The following is a 17183-nucleotide window of genomic DNA, read 5'->3' on the forward strand; positions in this document are numbered from 1 at the left end:
TCGCTTCAAAACTTAAATATTTCGATATGAAAAAATTTCTCTTAATATTTTAATCAAAAACTTATAAAAAATCCATCATCATCATCAACTTTCGCATAACGTTAATACAAATTAATTATTAGGACTCCAACTTATAAATTACAAACTTGGCAACACTATAAACAAAACCAGAATGCATTTTGCACCATAAATCTCAATATTTACAGCTAACAGGAAGCTGAATTAAGTATATCTCAATATGTTAATCAGGACCATAGTGTAATTTCCTTGATGATTAATAATTGTATAACGATCGTTTGAGACATACCTAATCCCACGCTCTATGTTCACAATGTCTAAAGCAGATCATAGTGATATTATCATGAATTCAGGTCATCTTTAACGTTGGCTGGCGACTAATTACCACGGTTTCTGTTCATTAACATTTGTTTATTGTTCAAGTAATAAAAAAGGACTAAACAGAGATTAAGAAATATTTTACAACTTTAGAACATGTTAACTACTTTTACTAATTTAAGCAGGGTTATGAATTATTGTGATATAATAATTTGTGTTGTATAACAATCATTGATCATTGGTATAATAAAAAACATATGCGATTTCATAAGATTACTTCCGTAATTTTACTTCAATTTGTATTACTATCGCTTCTTTAGGAATATTATGTTTCAAAAAATACTTTTTTTTTCAAAATACTCTATTCGATCCATCAAGTGCCATGTCATGTATGTATGTATGTTGATTGTGTTCATTGGTAATGAAGTAAGTATTCTATTGTGTTAAAAAAGTAACATGCATTTTCCATTACACCTTGAAATAATGCGTAGGTCTTAGAATACACCGTGGGAAACAAAAATATGTATGTACCTTCTATTAGTATCTACATTTTACAGTCTAATTAAAAGTGCGTAGGTCTGTAGCAATGTTTGATACTTTAATTAATTATCGTGATTAATTAATAGTTAATTAATTTATCGTAAGACTTGTTGAGAACCGCATGAAAATCTATTCAATCGTTTTTGAGTTTATCGCGAACAAACCTCTGTCTCTTCACTCTTGGCCTGTTTTATTGAATGTACACTGTAGTTATACGAACATATTTGCATGTAGAGCATAGTGAAATTTTCAAAACGTAATTGATTGTGATTGCTAAACTCCTATTTATATTTACTAGCTCTACAAGCGGCGTAGTTGTTCGCACAACAGTATACAATTTCATTATGGGAACCAGCCATTGGTTTCCACTTGAATGAGTACTATGATTTTACATTACAAGTGTCGTGTAACCGTTATAGTCTCACGCTTGAGAGCCCGCATCCGATAGCTCAGACTTGCCTGTGAAAATGTATGAAAGACGTGATACAAGAGACCTGTGTTTTCTAAGATATATTTCACTTTCTAACAACTGATTGAGAGTACTAACATTTGTTTCACTAAAAGAAGTGAACATTTAATAGTTTTTTTTTAATAATAATTATTATAGAAATCCAGGCGTATGATAGATAATAAAGCTCTACAAATAACATGCTCTAAAATAATGTTACATTATTTCAAAGGTAAAATATTATTAAAACATATTAAAGGTATACTGAAACAATGTAGATATTTTAGTAAGTAACTGTGTAGTTGTAGAATTAACAAGTTTTATCAAAATATGTGAAGTCATGTGTGCCATAAGTAATGTATTGTCACAGTATTGTTCCAAAGAAGTTTTGATAGTGAAACCGGTTCGATAACAAAATATGGTTAAGGGTGCGATAAAATTCGTAAAGAATTCAATTGAACAATCTATACCTACTTTACTTGACAGTAAAATGAAATATTAATTCAGTTTCTTATAATTTTATCCTACCACATGTTTTTCCTTGAAATAAATAAAAAAAAATTGGTTGTCTGTAAAGTCGGTTTACTGACGATAGTTGAACGTGACAACGTCCGATTGTGCTTCTTTGTCGCTAGTTCGGCGCTCTCGCTTGCACTTCAAGCATTACATGGAACGCCGCGGAGCGAGGTAACGCCGCATGAGTCATGTTTTTTCGTGCGTGCAGCCGGCTCAATCGAATTAAAAGACATTGTCACGTCAAAAAAACTTGAGAACTTCACAAAGATCCTTAAAATCGATTAATAATAATTACTTATTAAGTTATTAATCGATTTAATTGATATGTTTTAACCACTTCTAAGTTACGTAAAATCATCATCATGATTATAGTGAAACTAGCTTTCCGCCTGCGGCTTCGCCCGCGTTTTCAAAGAAAAACCCGCATAGTTCCCGTTCCCGTTGGATTTCCGGGATAAAACCTAGCCTATGTTACTCGTGGATAATGTAGCTTTCGAATGGTGAAAGAATTTTTAAAATCGGTCCAGTAGTTTATGAGCCTATTCATTACAATCAAACAAACAAACAAACAAAGTTTTCCTCTTTATTATTAGTGTAGATATATTTGAAATTTATTCATACATTTGCTGCTTCGTAAATACTGATTACTTTAGCTGATTTATAAAGTAAAACAAAGCGACCTTTCTCTTGCTTGTCGCGAAAAACATCTAGAGCGAAGTTTTTGGACCATAAAGGATCTGAGTACTTGGTCCTATTGTTTCTCTTATGAACAAACATGAGTTGCGTAATTCGGTTGCGTAAGATGAGCACAATATGGTCGATGCACGATGTTTAACTAGCGGTCCGCCCCGGCTTCGCCCGTGGTACAAAAAACACATCTTTTCTCTACATAAGAACCATCCTCGTACTTCAAGGAATATAATAAAAAAAGAATTATCGAAATCGGTTCAGCCGTTCTCGAGTTATGCGCTTACCAACACATTTTGCGATTCATTTTTATATATATGTAATTTTGTTTACAATATAGGGCTAGCTTGAAGTACCTACAATTCAAACTTATTTTCAGTAGTCTTGAAGCTGCAGCGTGATTATAAAGGTAGAAAATATTATATTGATTTGTTGCATGCTGTTTATACATTTAACTTTCAATGAAAAAGTTTAGATATTATAATTTTTATATTTAAGATGATAGGTAATTAATATTAAGATGAAGCGTAGAGTTCTAGATTTCTTACGATTTGAAAGTTTAATTTTTAGTGCGTTCGATCGATCTTGTGAGTTGTGACATAAAATCTTATTTGAATCTACAAGTTTTACAGTATATTCTTGAAGCTTTTAAGCTTTATTAATTATTAGTTACAAATTATATTAATTATATTGTACCTACTTCATAGTGTTCAACGCTTAAATATCCTCACGTTTCAATTCTATGAGTCATAGTGTAAGTTACCTTAGGGACTCTTGATAGAATAACAATGAATGATGAATCGATGACTAAACCATGAAATACAACAAATAATAACATTATAGATCATGGTTATAGAACTAGGGTGCGTTTCAATGTAATTTACATATAATCGTGATTTAACTAACTCGACAATGTTTTCTTCGTTGTTTGGAAGTTAGTTTTTGTTCTGTTAGGGAAATTGTTAGAAATATTAATATATGTATTCGTTTTAAATATAATTCATTAGGTACACAGTTTAGATACAAATCCAGAAGTTCGTAACATATTGCTTATACAGGGTGTCCCACTATTGGTATACTAAGCGCGAAGGGACTTGTAATTTTGGATACACTGGTCATGTAAAAAATACTTAAACAACAAAATTACATCAAAAAATTTTTGCTAATTTTTTCCTGAAAATCCATGTTTTCTTCTCTAGCTTCGCGCAGCCGGCATATATACCGCTTTGCATTTTGTCTATGAAAACATAATCTTAAACGATAGGTCACGTGCTGGTTGCAAAGCTGGGCGGGGTGCTTGTTATGGGTATACACAGAGTTTTAAGAATTCATCTATTTGAAAAAAAAACTGCATTTGGAATTTTATAAGTATTTTTTACGTACTCAGCGTATGCAAAACAAAATCCTTTGAGCTTAGTAGTGGGACACCCTGTATATATCGGGGTTCTTACTTGCAAATTGCGTACATTACTTGCAAATATCAGTTCGATTCAAAAAGGAATAATTTTACAACTAACACACATTAACGAAGTGAAAAAAGATAAAGTTAGTTAGTTGTTATTTTTGTGTTCCGATAAATGATAAACTTTTTTTCAAATATTTTAAATTTTTTTATATATTTTCAAATAAAAATTGTAATTTTTTAATTTTTATTTGAGCGCCATCTAGGCATTTCCATGCAAACTGTGTTATATTTTGTTATGTATAGGTTGCATCTAAAAAAAAAGTTCCTTTGATTTATCACAGAGGGCGCTAAAACAATAATGTTTCATATATTTAATAGATGGCGCTAAAATGTTTTACATTTTGAGTATCTGTGGCTTCAAAGTTCTTACAACCTTACAACAATTTTCGGTCCTTTTGGAAGATATTTCAAAAGTCTAAAAAGCTTAATACATTTCTGAGTGTATATCAGAAGCTTTAAATTGATGGACGGTAGGCAACAGTGTATGGCATTGTTAAGATTGTTTCGTTTGGCACTGGTTCGAAAGCAACGGGTATGTTGAGCCCCGAGCTAAGTTGTGAACGCGGGAGGACGAGCGGGATCAGCAGCCGCCAGCCGTCGGCCCGCGGCCCGCGGCCGGCAGTGAATACTTGTACGTCGCGGTGACAGGTGGCATGTCGCCCCCTCATGAGTTACTCGTAAACGTGACTCTTGTCTTTTGTTTATAAACTTAATGTTTGTGTGAAAAATAAAATGAAGGTTTTATATGCTGCAGAGGGACTTTATACCTACGGAACCTTGATAAATTGTTAAGTTAACTTGGACTTTAGAAGTGTCGTGAAAGTGTACCCAGAAAATACCGGCTCCGCGACTCATGTCCACAAGTACGATTTGAATGCGAAATTGTCATAAACTAGGTACGTCCGTAGTACATGTATAGATGTAATTTACAATAGTGAGTAAATTTTTTGAATTGGTTTCGAGTATCTAATTGGAAGAGACTTCCTTCAGTAAAGTGATGATAACGGGTAATTTGTGTGAATCAGAGCGCGGGAGTGGTAGCGCGGCAGTAAGAATTATTGGTTGCTATTGGTACTTACCTTGGTAGTTGGAAGAGTGCATTGTTGTGAAAAGCAATGGACACGGATCGGCACCGCGAGGCCACGGTTGAGTTGAATGCCCGCTATGGTGGTCGACTGCCGGGCATCGAATAGTAGAAGCATAATACATAATATTATCTAACCCTGATTATTATACAATATATTTTACCACCTTATAATGAAGACATTAAGTATCTTTGGTATGCCATACAATCTTTGACCTAATTGAATAAGAACGTTGACAGTCAAATCGTCCCCCTGCTTGGTATTAGTGGACAATAACCTTTATTGTTGAATCCATTAGGAATAACTAAATAGATATCAACCGATGCATGTGTTCATGTACCATTTAAATTTCGTGATTGAAATATTGATTACAATTATTTACAATGTACCATTATATTAAGCGTGGGTCTTGTTCATGATATCCGCATTATATTTTTCGGTTATAATGAAAGAAAAGTAGGCACATATTGAGAATTAAATTCACTAAACAGTAAAGGTAGAAAAAAATATGTATAATTATTCTCATATTTTTATCAATAAAAAAATGCAAACCAAAAATCAGATAAAAAAAAGTTTTAATCCGCCTTACTTACCTACCTTCGACCAAAGATAATAAAATGCTATTTATTGTGTAGCCTACGATGTACGGTAACTCTATGTTGTGAACTGAAATTATAATAAGTGCCTATTAGGCTATTAATGAATATTTTGTTGGTAGATACTAACAATTAGTTAAAAAAAAACTTAATAATTTAGTAATAATTCAGGCCCCGGAATCACAGACACAATAGAAAATCTTTTGTGTCGTGGCCCGATCGGGCCGTTCAGGGCTCAATTGGGTTAAAATTCGAAATAAACAAAAATCGGAGTTGGATTATTTTATACGTTGCTGGCCGCAACTCCCGGCTGCGCCAGATTTTGACGGCCCAACTTGGCCCAAGGTTAAAAAACATAAGTTACAGAACCACCACCTTTTTTGAAGTTTCTATGCCACTTGAAAAAAAGAAGAAGAATTATTAAACTCAAAGTTTCATAGTTCTTCCACAATATTTCAAAATATTGTAATACTGTGGTTCTTCTCTATCGTCATTATAATATGTACTTAGTTTCATATCTTATTTTAAACAAAAAAGCATTCCTCCTTTTTATTATACCTAATATAAAAAATGTATGTCCTTATAGGTAGGTAATCGATTATTATTAGTCTTTATTTAATCAGAAAAGACGTCTATATTACTTCCATATTACGAAATAATTTGTAACACTAATTTATTTATCAGTTTGTTGGAGAGCCAGCCGAGGTTAGATGATTTAAAGGGTGAAATAGTAGCCGCTTCCCGGAAAGAAACCCTTTCTATAAAATGGAAATTATTTAGGCAAGTGAGAAATGTTTATCAGACATAGAGTGCGTAAGTTAATTAGTTATTTTTATATTATTTATTAATTTGGTTTCACTTTAATGGTAGGTGTACTTAATATTAAGTCGGAAAGAAAAATACCTAGGTGATTTCTTTATAAAATTAATATTAGAGCAGTAGGAAAGATAGCAATAGCACTTAATACTTAGCTAGGAATAGTTAAAAATAGCATCAAAACTCCGATCTTAATGACTTTCAACCCCCCAAACAGGAAATCTATTTTTTTTATATTTTTTCATGATTTATTTTATTATTGTGAATCAAATAGCTACAGAATAGCAAAGCCACAGGGGATTTAGATGTATTTAGTATTTGAATTTCAGGAAATAGGGAGGTGAAGTAATAAACCCACCCACTCAACTTATTAGACCCTAAACCAACGCTCATACATTTTCATATATGAATATAGCAAGGAATACAAACGATTCGTATAAATGTAAATCTGGATTATTTTAGAAATAACATTTTATATGTCTTGAACAATGTGTAACTAAGCAATTATAGCCGTGGCAACTAGCAATTACTGGAGTTTCCTTATTCATCTTTCAAATGATGATCGCTGGGAAGTCGTCGTATCGAAAGTTCTGGTTTTTAATGAGTGTAATGTATCGATATTTGATACGATCTACACGTTTCGTTTTTATGTTATTTATACGATTTACTTTACGGAGATAAGGTTCCCATACGAAATATTCGTCGTGGAAGTAAGTTATTATAACATGCACCATAAGATGAACCATATTGATTTCTTGCAATTATTTCCCCCGCCCCAGATCACAGATATTATATCTATCTAGATATATAATGCTGAAGTGCTACTGAAATACTTATTCTCCAATCGTAACTCCCTTGTTCGATAGAAATTTTCTTTGTTTTAAAAATTGGCTTCATACAATTGTCCTATACATAGGGGAGATGGGCCCAAAGGGGGCACCTTACGGGAAAATTAAAAAAAAATGAAGTTTGAAAAGAAGTTAATCCATTTATTTTTTTGCCAAAAGTTCCATTAATAAATACTTTTGAATGCTAAGTGGTTAAATTTGTCAAAAGTTAAAGTATATAATAATTATTAACAGATTACTAAAAGCCTACGATTGCCCGCTTTGCCCGAAGGGGAGGCCTAAAGCGGGCTTTCGTTTAGGGCAAAACGGGCAGTAGTTGGGTAAAGCGGGCAGGCCTGGATTTAAACAGTAGATTTCAAAATATAAAGCCACAAATAATATATACAATAATAAATAGAGTAAAAGACACAAAAATATTTTATAAGTTATGTATTTCAAACAGTCATACAATTATTTTTAAATGAATATATGAAACAAAGGAACTTCTTAGGAGCTATAAACTTTTAGGTACAATATTTCCAGATGTATCTGAAATAATATTTAAAAAAATAACGCCCTGTTTACAGTCTATCATTATTAAGTCTATAAGCGATACAATTATTTCATATACTTATATTTTTTTTATAAATCCTAAAATAATGTAATAGGTAGGTATACAAGTTCCAAAAATTCTTGTTTAGACAGCCCGTAAAATAAAGAGTCCATGTGGAATACGTATTCCAAAAGCTCCATTTCTTGTTCTGTAGAAAAGACAGTATAAAGTAGTAAACCTACCAAGCTTTACATTACACGAACCCAATTTAAGATGTCTGCAATGTCGTTCTTGGAATCTCATATTTAGTTGTTACTTTTTTGACAGGTTTTCCTAACTCTTGCACTTCTCGTTTTGCTTGCTGCATAGTTGAGCGTTGCCATGAGGCTTGTGAAGTTTTACGCTTATATTTACGCCGGTTATAAGCGGTCATCTGAAAGGAAAAAGCAAATTAGGTATCAAAAGAATGTAACATTTTAGCGGACGGGGCAAAGCGGGCGCGTGCCCGCTTTACCCTGCCCGCTTTGCCTTTTTCGACATTTGAAAGGTTCAGACGAAATTCTACCTCAAAATTTTAAGACACGTGGATTTTTATGGAACCAAAATATGGCCAGATAGCCACTTAATAACTAACAAATTTTGGTTAAAGGATTGTAAACACCAAAATAAAAAGAACACATATTACATACCTTGCAATATTTTTCAAAAATCGTCGAAAAACATTTATTTGTTGCAGCTTGTAAATGCGTGCTCGCAAGCGAATCCAACGACTGCCGCGAGGTGGGAGGGGTGTGGGGATCGTGCTCACCAGTCGCGCACGCGCCATTATTTAAAATTCCGATACTATACTGAGTGCCCTCTTTAGGCTCTGTGCCCACTTTAGGCCCCTTTCCCCTACATATATATATGTCTCTTTGAGAAAATAAAACTAATTAACGGTACGAAGTAATTGAGGTACATACTTACTTACATAATGTACTAACCTATTTCTTAATATTTATAAACTGACTGTATTTAAATCATATTTAAATGATCTGTCCAGATTTGTTGTTGTACTTAGTATGTCAATCAAAGAAATTCAATTACGAAATGGAAATGAAATTCATTTTACTTTTCTTACTTTCTTACTTTTTACTTTATAGTCGTCAATCACGAAACTGTTGCGAAATTGAAGGTTAATGGATTTCGTATAAAAACATTTTAATGAATCCTTCATTGCGTGTTTGCGTATTTTACTATAAAATCTTTAATCGCTTGCTGGTTTGGTTTACTTGTGCTCGAGAGTGCTGGCAGGTTCGCTCTGGGGTCGAGGGTCCTCTTGTCCCCATTTCGATTTGTTAATCGCGGTTTAAGGGCTATAAACTTCAAATTCCTCTTTGATGCCATTGTTCCTTGTAACCGCAAATGTAGATGTTATTCTTGTAAAAAGTCTTGACTATGTAATTTTCTTTTAAAAATGAAGTTGAGAAAAATGCGCATATTTTAGCGTCTTTTATTGACGCTTTGATGGTGTCTCGAATAAATTAGGGGAAATAAATAAACTTGTTAATATTAACATAATGTAATATCTTTTTACATTCGTATGCGGAGCTTGTTAAATGTTAAGTGCTGTTTGGATTAAATTTTAATTTGCTGAATTTTGTTACACGAATGAATGAAAACTTTATTTCATTTTATTAATTGTTTATTAATAAAATACTTTGTATGTGTTTTATAATGTGAGTTACATTTAGTATTCATTTCAATGTTATAAATGTATTGCACAGTACCTACATACATGGCTATTCGCGCTGAATTGATGGAGAGCGTGGGCGCGGCGTGATTGTCATGCATTTACTACAAAGGTACCTCCGTCGGACAATGCCCATTTCCGATTAGCAGATTCAATTGTGTCGGTCACATCGCTCGAAATTCAGTGATGATCGAGCAAATAGACTAGACCTTGTATAATTTGGCCGATACAAAGGCAATCTCCTTTGTATTATACTGTCGTCGGCTCTATCAATTTTGATATTTATAACTTTGAAGTAAACAATATACCAACTCTATTAGAAAGATTGTTCGAAAGTTGACAAAAGTCGAAAAAATAAAAAATTGTTTCATAATTTATAAGCTTCCCAAATAAAAATCACCTCTTAATTATTGTGTGAACTGGCACGCAAAAGCGGGGAAGTCTACTCGCAACGTATTCGAGAGCCCGTCACGAACAGTTTGCGGTCAGAACTTCCAATAGGAATCGAACTAATATCGTTCCATCCGCTTCACGCTACACCACTTCAGACGGTGAGATTCTCAAAGTTTCGTTGTTATTTAATTTAACCTCTTGTTATGCGGGCTGCCGAAACGCGAAGACTGGAAACGACGATGTTTAGTTCATTGTTGCGGAGCTTAGATGAAATTGTGACGATCCGTATAATTTGAAACATTTAATGCGGAGGACCTGCCTTATTTCACAAAGTGCCTGAGTGCCGTGCAAGCTTTGATGTTTTAAATTATTCTTCTTCGTTAGTTGCTCACTTAACCCCTGTTGCCCCCAAACGTACTAAGCTACCTAAATTTTATTATACTAACGACTTACACCTTGAGGTCAAAATGGATAGGCATATTATTTTCATAATACACAGAATTAATAATCTTTAGCATTTATATTTTAATAAAAAAAAAGATATTTAATGTCAATCAATTAAATTTACCCTGCCATAAACGTTAATTTATTCCCAGCTCCAAATAAGCAGTTATCATTGGAAACAAAGAGCACACACTTATTATATAGTAATCTATTTCGATCTCGTAGTATGTTTAATGATCTACTCTATAATAAAATCAGTACGGCGAACTAGTTAATTCCCAGGCCTCTTTTGAGAATTTTAAACTGTGGGCGGAGTAGCCGGCGTACGGAGGTGAGCCTTCACATGCTCTGTTCTTCTGATTGTTACGAGAGAGATCGCCCCGGGCTACCTGCCGTAATTTGAGAGCCGAGAAATTATTCATAATAATGAACGTATCCACAACTTAAAAAATCATCTCAACGTCCGTCTTCAAAGTCAAAACTGTAGTTAACAATTCTCTTAATAGCACCCTATATTTGTTGGCTCCGATTTGAATTCTTTTTTATTACACGACTATTTGGTACTTTTTAAAATTCACAAGCACTTTAAGCAATTTGCTCGAGCAACGTATGTCGCCGATGTTATATCATTCGTAAGCAATTCGTGCTTTTGGCTCTTTTCCAAGCAAGTACTCTAGTCCAAGTCATTTGTTAACTTTATATTAGATACATTGTATTTGTTTAATATATTTTATCCATTTATTATTAAAATCCTGTTGATATAATTTTTGAAAGATGATATCATAAGATTCATAAGTCATCACTATCCCGGAATAATTTGTGTAAACAAAAAAGAAACAAATAAATGAAAAATATACAACACAGACGTTCCACTTATAAGTAATTTGAATTCCACAGCGCCGTTGTTTTTGTACGCTTTGCGTCATCTCCTTTATTTTTTATACGTTTTAAAAAACAGACAGGGGGGTAACAGTATTTTCAGGAAATGATTTAAATGTACTTCTGGATGATAATAGCTAAATCTTGAATAGGTGAGAGGATAATAGCTTTAACGTTTGGAAGCGCGAAAAGATGTGGCCTCAGTCATGCAGCGTGCTAACATTACGACGTCCGCCCGCCGAGATATGGCCTCTCGGATCAATTTATTCCCTAACGTGAAACATCACCTCCTATAACGCGTGTCTACAACAACATGCAACGCACATTGCGAGTGACTTATTGCGCATAAAATTCGAGCTGGGTCATTTGACTTAATATGTAGGCGCAATTCAATCTCAACGTTTTGTAACAACGACCACACTGAAATTCGTTCGCAATATTACTTTTACGTTACATAAATTATTCATTCCTTACAACTCTTATTAACTCGCTCAATTATGACTCACTTCTAAGTCGTAATAGGAGCTTTGTCTTTGAAACTGCGTAGCCAACCATTCTGTTTATCTTTTGTTTTCGTTTAACCCCAGCAAAATTATGCTACATTATGATATTCTAAATATTTTGGCTCAGCGAACAAATAGAGTAATATGCAAATTAAAAGCACAGTATGTCTGGTATCGAATAACGATGCTGCTCATTGAAAGGCTTTTATAGAGATTGGAAAATTATCTCTATCGTCCTATTATTTAGTTTTAGCAATCAAAATATTTCGATTTCATCAAAGCACTTTATCCATTCAAATTGACGGTAGCATAAATGAATTCACGTTCTGTTAGTCAAACGTATGTCATTGAGTATTGACTCTATCTCTCACACAGATTCTATCTATAAATGTATCCTATGAAGCGTGGGTATAATAGAATAGCTCTCGGTACACGTTTTATCAACTTGTTACTGCTACAAAGCTTTGATTATTATGGGTAAGAAAAATTAACAGCTACTTTTAGATTAACTAGATTAGAGACGCGAATGCAATCTTTTCACTATCAACATCTAAGTAAGTATCTAAGTATCAAATACCAGTTCCAGTAATACCAAATATAAATTCCACAACAACCATGGAAACAAACAAACAATATTAGCTAATAAATACATTTTATTCAATAGTCTGTCCATGAGCATCGCATCCGATTGTAACCACTGGGCAGATCATATGACGATAACACGAGGTAGGCTAAAGTACGGGCGGACGCTAGTGCATGCCGTCACGCGTCTGCTTTGCGCATACTAATCGCGACTCCGGGCACACACCACACAGCTCCAAACAAATTCACTGTTGGGCACACAAGTAATAGTTCAAGGGGTATGTTAATACGCGCTACGTAACATAAAACCGGTTACAACGGTGCATTTTATAATATTTGATTTCATATTTAATTTTCTAATTTACCTACACTGAGCGGAATAAATGAAAAATTGCAATGTAAATTTTACAGCGTAAGTTAAATATGATGTTTTGAATATTTTACAGTAAGCTTAAGCGTCACGAACAGATAGAGTCGGTCTTAATTGTATGTTGATAGAGTTTGATAGAATTCAAAATAATTAGATAGATCTTTTGTTATGGATTTAAACACCATGTTATTTGTTCGTTATGGTGTTTTCATTTCCGTTTTAGGATTCCTGCTTTATTAAAAAAATACCTGTTCTATTTAATATTATCTTTATTCACTATTATATTATAGATAACAGAACATAAATACTAAAGGCCTATACACTTCTAATACTTAGCAAAACATAAAATTAGTCTCTCTAAAATAAATGAAAGGCTAAGCTTAATAAGTCGTGAAGAAGTTATGACAAAGGCTTAAGAAGGTAGTAAAAGGCTTTATTAGCCCTGTGTAACTGAGAGAATATTAAGATTAATAAGCATAAAACTTTTTCTTCGTAATGATATTTATTTATTTTGTGTTAAGTATATTTAGAAACAATATGAAAATTTTGATTTGTAGTTTGTTTATGGTAGGCAATGGCCAATGATATTATAAGTAAAAAGGTGTAGATAGGTTTTATTAGCGCTTTGGGAGTGGCACATCAGAATGTAGAGCTAATTAGCCAGTTCTCTTCTTCGCTCACATTTGAAGATTGGGTGTTTGGTAACCTATCTACACTTTTTACATAAAAATTTTAAAAAGTGCAGGGTTAGCTAGTATCAAAATCGTCTCTCTCATTCAACTTTTGTTGTAGACCTAACCATAAAATATATTTACATATTTCATCTCTTGATGATTAAAAGTATATAAAAGTATAACATTAGACACATTTACATATAGAGGTACCTACTATATAATATTTATAGATATATACAGTTATAAATTGGCATAGTTTTAATATTATGATTTCTTTAACTTTCTCTCGGATACTTTCTTTAATATTAAACACTGCTATATTTAAAATCCGATACAAAATGAAATACTAGGTTTAGGTATGTGTGGCATTTTTAAAAAATTATATTGTAAGTAACAAATAAGGGGCTATTTTTTAAACCGTTTGCTTAATTTTGGTAAAAACATAACAAATTGAGCTTTTCCCAATGTTGTGGACTTTACCTTTTGGATTACTTTGTAACGCCCGTAATTAATAATTATGATTACTATAATTACAAAGCTAGTTTAAGTAAATATAAGCTTTGTTATTGTTCAATATTGAAGTAACTTAATATTGGTTTAAATTTGAATTTTATTTAAATATTACCTTTAATTTAAATATTCTATTATATCATAGCGTAAAGCATTTCCGTGGCTCTATATTTTCGATTCGTCGAGAAGCAATTCTAGCCTCTTGTGTGCAGTATTAATATTTTGCACTTAAAGGATAATTTGAGCACCGGAATACAGAAAAAGCTTCGGGTTTGCATATATTTGACTTCCACTTTAGATACGGCAAGATCAAATCCGTAGCGCTCCTTATCAAGAAGTAGGTACTTTTTTATAATGAGTATTAAGCCTTAACTACAATAAATCACTTTCAAATGAAATATACTGTATCAATATAAAGAATAGAAAAAATCGATCACGAGACGGAATTCAAACCTCCGTCTTCTGCCTAGGCGGAATATTTTATATTTATAAAAGTGGGTAGGTACTTGAATGTCATAAAACCAAAATATCAAATTCAATATGCAGCATGCAATTTTTTATTCTACTACAGTCCTGATAGACAGATAGATGAGATTTATACAATGTCTTTTGTTTTTGAACAGTTTCGCATATTTTGTATAATACTTTACGTATTGAATTATTATTGCCACCGCTGGAATTGACAAATAACAAGAAGACGGCCCTCGCGCGAGGAATTTTAACGTTTTCCTTACATTTAATTTGAATTTAAAGTAATTTATTTATGCTAACAACGACAAATGCTGAATTCCAAGATTTTGTTGAAGCTTTCCTGCGAATGAGTATTTCATAAATTAAACATAATTAAAGTGTTGGTGTTATGTTCCAATTAATATTTTAACAGAGTAACAGAAATGAAATATAATAATTACTTTCATTCCATTCCCATGTGCATCATAAAAGATAGGAATTAATGAACAAAGAAGTGGGAAATTGCAACGGTAGCCGCCGCGATGTAATTGTCTCTTACTGAAGGCGCATATACGTCCATGATACGATTATTTCTTACCTTTTTTTTTAATCAGAAACCAAAATCGTCTTTAAAATAATTGCAAGATTGTATTCAGTGGTAAATTAAATAAGGAAGCGAAATATTTTTAATTGTGCGAATTAAAAACATTTTATAGATTGATTGGAAGGAATTGTAACTAGTTTTGTCGAATAATAGGATTTTTCTAGGCCTATGTAATTGTTTCTTTCGTGTGACAAAATAAATAAATATGTCTCTACTGATTTTATGCTCTAACAGTTTCTTGCCGCTTTACACGAGAACATCATAATTTAGTCAATGTTTGGTTCATGCCCTCATAAATTTTCGTGTTCGAGCCTGATCGTAGGAAAAAGTTATAATGTCAAATCACATTTTCTTCTTGTTGAGACAATGGCGGGAAATGTTTTCTACGCGTGGGGGCGGCAGCTTCGGTGTGGGGTCAATAGTGGGAGCACTAATCTCTGTCAGGATCGTCCGGATTAATAGCTCGTATTGCCGTCTTTGTTGTTTGTTTCCAAGTTCTCACTTTGCTCAGTTGTTAGAAGGTTCGTGTTACGCTACATTCACAGTTTTAATGATATTTGTTTGCCACCTTTACAGGTATCCAGCAAAGAATAAGTTTAATGTTTAAAAAAGCCATATTTTAATTTTACAACGTATTTGAATAGGGCGGCGTTGTATGATTTTTACTAACGTGCAGTCTGAAAAGGGAAAGTTCAATTTAGTCGCGGAAAGTCTGGCGTTCCCCGGGCACAATACGCGTCCATCAATACTCACTAATAAAATTGTATGCAAACGTGAGCTTGAAAAATCCCGTCAAATCAAATCCGCCTATTAGGGCGGGCGCTGCTACTAATTAAAATAAAATTGTTAAAACAGAAAGCGGTGCGCGCGTTTCCCTGGACTAACTTTTAACGAGGATATATTTGGTTTCGACCAACCCTTTGGTGATTTTACTATTGAGTCTCGCTGCAAATAACTCCGTAATTGCCTTCAAACAACTTTAGCTTTGAGCGAGAAAATGTACGTAACATTCATGTTTTGGAATACCTGAGCAATGCACAAGATAAACATTGCATCGAAACCACGAATGTATAATTTCTGCATGTTCCAAATGAAGCGTTTAAGAATTAATTATTTATGTATAAAATGTTTACATTTTTTTATTGTTTTCTTTGTTATTAAATTAACTGATTATAATTTGTTACAGATGAAAAGAAAGCTGCAATATACACAAGAATAAGTCGTCAAGATGATGGAATGTTTGTGTCCTGCTCCACGAACTCTGGCATGTCGTGTGGTTCTACTTGATGAACGAGAATTATTTCATGAAATACAGGTAAATTATTTACATACATATTGGTTCTACTCACAAAGTAAACAAACTACTACTTCGATACAAATCTATCACGTTTCGTTGCAAAATCTTAAATATTTCCTCCATCAGAAATTGGATACATTATTTCAAGCTCACGGACGTCCCTAAAGACGGCGGCGGTATTTTCAATTTCGCCGTATCATGAAACAACGCATGGATTTTTTCTCCATTTCTATTCCTTTACTTTTGAAGTGCAGCTATTCCGAGACGAATTATTTGAAGTATACCCAGGGGCTCAAGAAAGGTCTTTTATATGCGGGGCTCGGGTCCAAGGTGCGAGCGATGAATTCAGTGAATCGTACGTCGTCTCTATGAATATTAAATTCTATTTGGCTCGCATTGTTGCGCGGTGAATGTGAGAGTGGATCGCGAGCGACTCCGCGCCCTCCGCGTGTCCTCCGCACGTGGCTCACTTACATGTTTCCGAAAACACACTCACTCCGCTGTTGCATAAACATGCGACATTCAAATCAGCCTGTAACGGCAATCAACTAACGACGCACATAGGAGCAACTCCTGTTAGTCTCCAAATTATATTCATAAACAGTCAAATATTCATAAAGGAACACACTGCTAGTATTACCGAATAACTTACAAACGCTGTAAATAACATTCGTAAATAATGTCCTATATTTAGGACATAACTAATACATTAACAAAGAGACTCCTTTGTTTTTCCAAATATCACTTGTAAGTTGTAAGTTGTTCGTGAAACAAATTCTTAAGATATATTGCGCTAAAATCTTCCAATTTGGACAAAGTGGTAACGACGAGAGTTCGACGTTTTCCGTTAAATTGTATGGTTATTTTAGATAAATC

At 33.5% G+C, this 17183-nt stretch overlaps 1 protein-coding gene across 4 annotated transcripts in view; it reads left to right on the forward strand.

The window, feature by feature from the left end:
* The first annotated feature begins 4494 nt into the window (after window positions 1–4494).
* Window positions 4495–17183, forward strand: part of LOC149907789 (band 4.1-like protein 4) — a 40027-nt gene continuing 27338 nt past the window's right edge. The window contains exons 1-2 of one of the 4 annotated variants that reach the window (XM_090102884.1): window positions 4495–4888; window positions 16197–16325. In XM_090102884.1, coding sequence (XP_089959010.1) covers window positions 16239–16325 — 87 coding nt within the window. In that variant the 5' untranslated portion in view covers window positions 4495–4888; window positions 16197–16238. The remainder of the gene's footprint in view (window positions 4889–16196; window positions 16326–17183) is intronic. The other 3 variants (XM_090102883.1, XM_090102885.1, XM_090102886.1) reach the window with 3 other exon arrangements.

Source organism: Colias eurytheme, chromosome 6, assembly GCF_061535395.1.
Source record: "Colias eurytheme isolate Ceu_HAF_F1 chromosome 6, ilColEury1 Martin Lab GWU primary, whole genome shotgun sequence".
In the NCBI taxonomy this organism is placed as follows: Eukaryota; Metazoa; Arthropoda; class Insecta; order Lepidoptera; family Pieridae; genus Colias; species Colias eurytheme.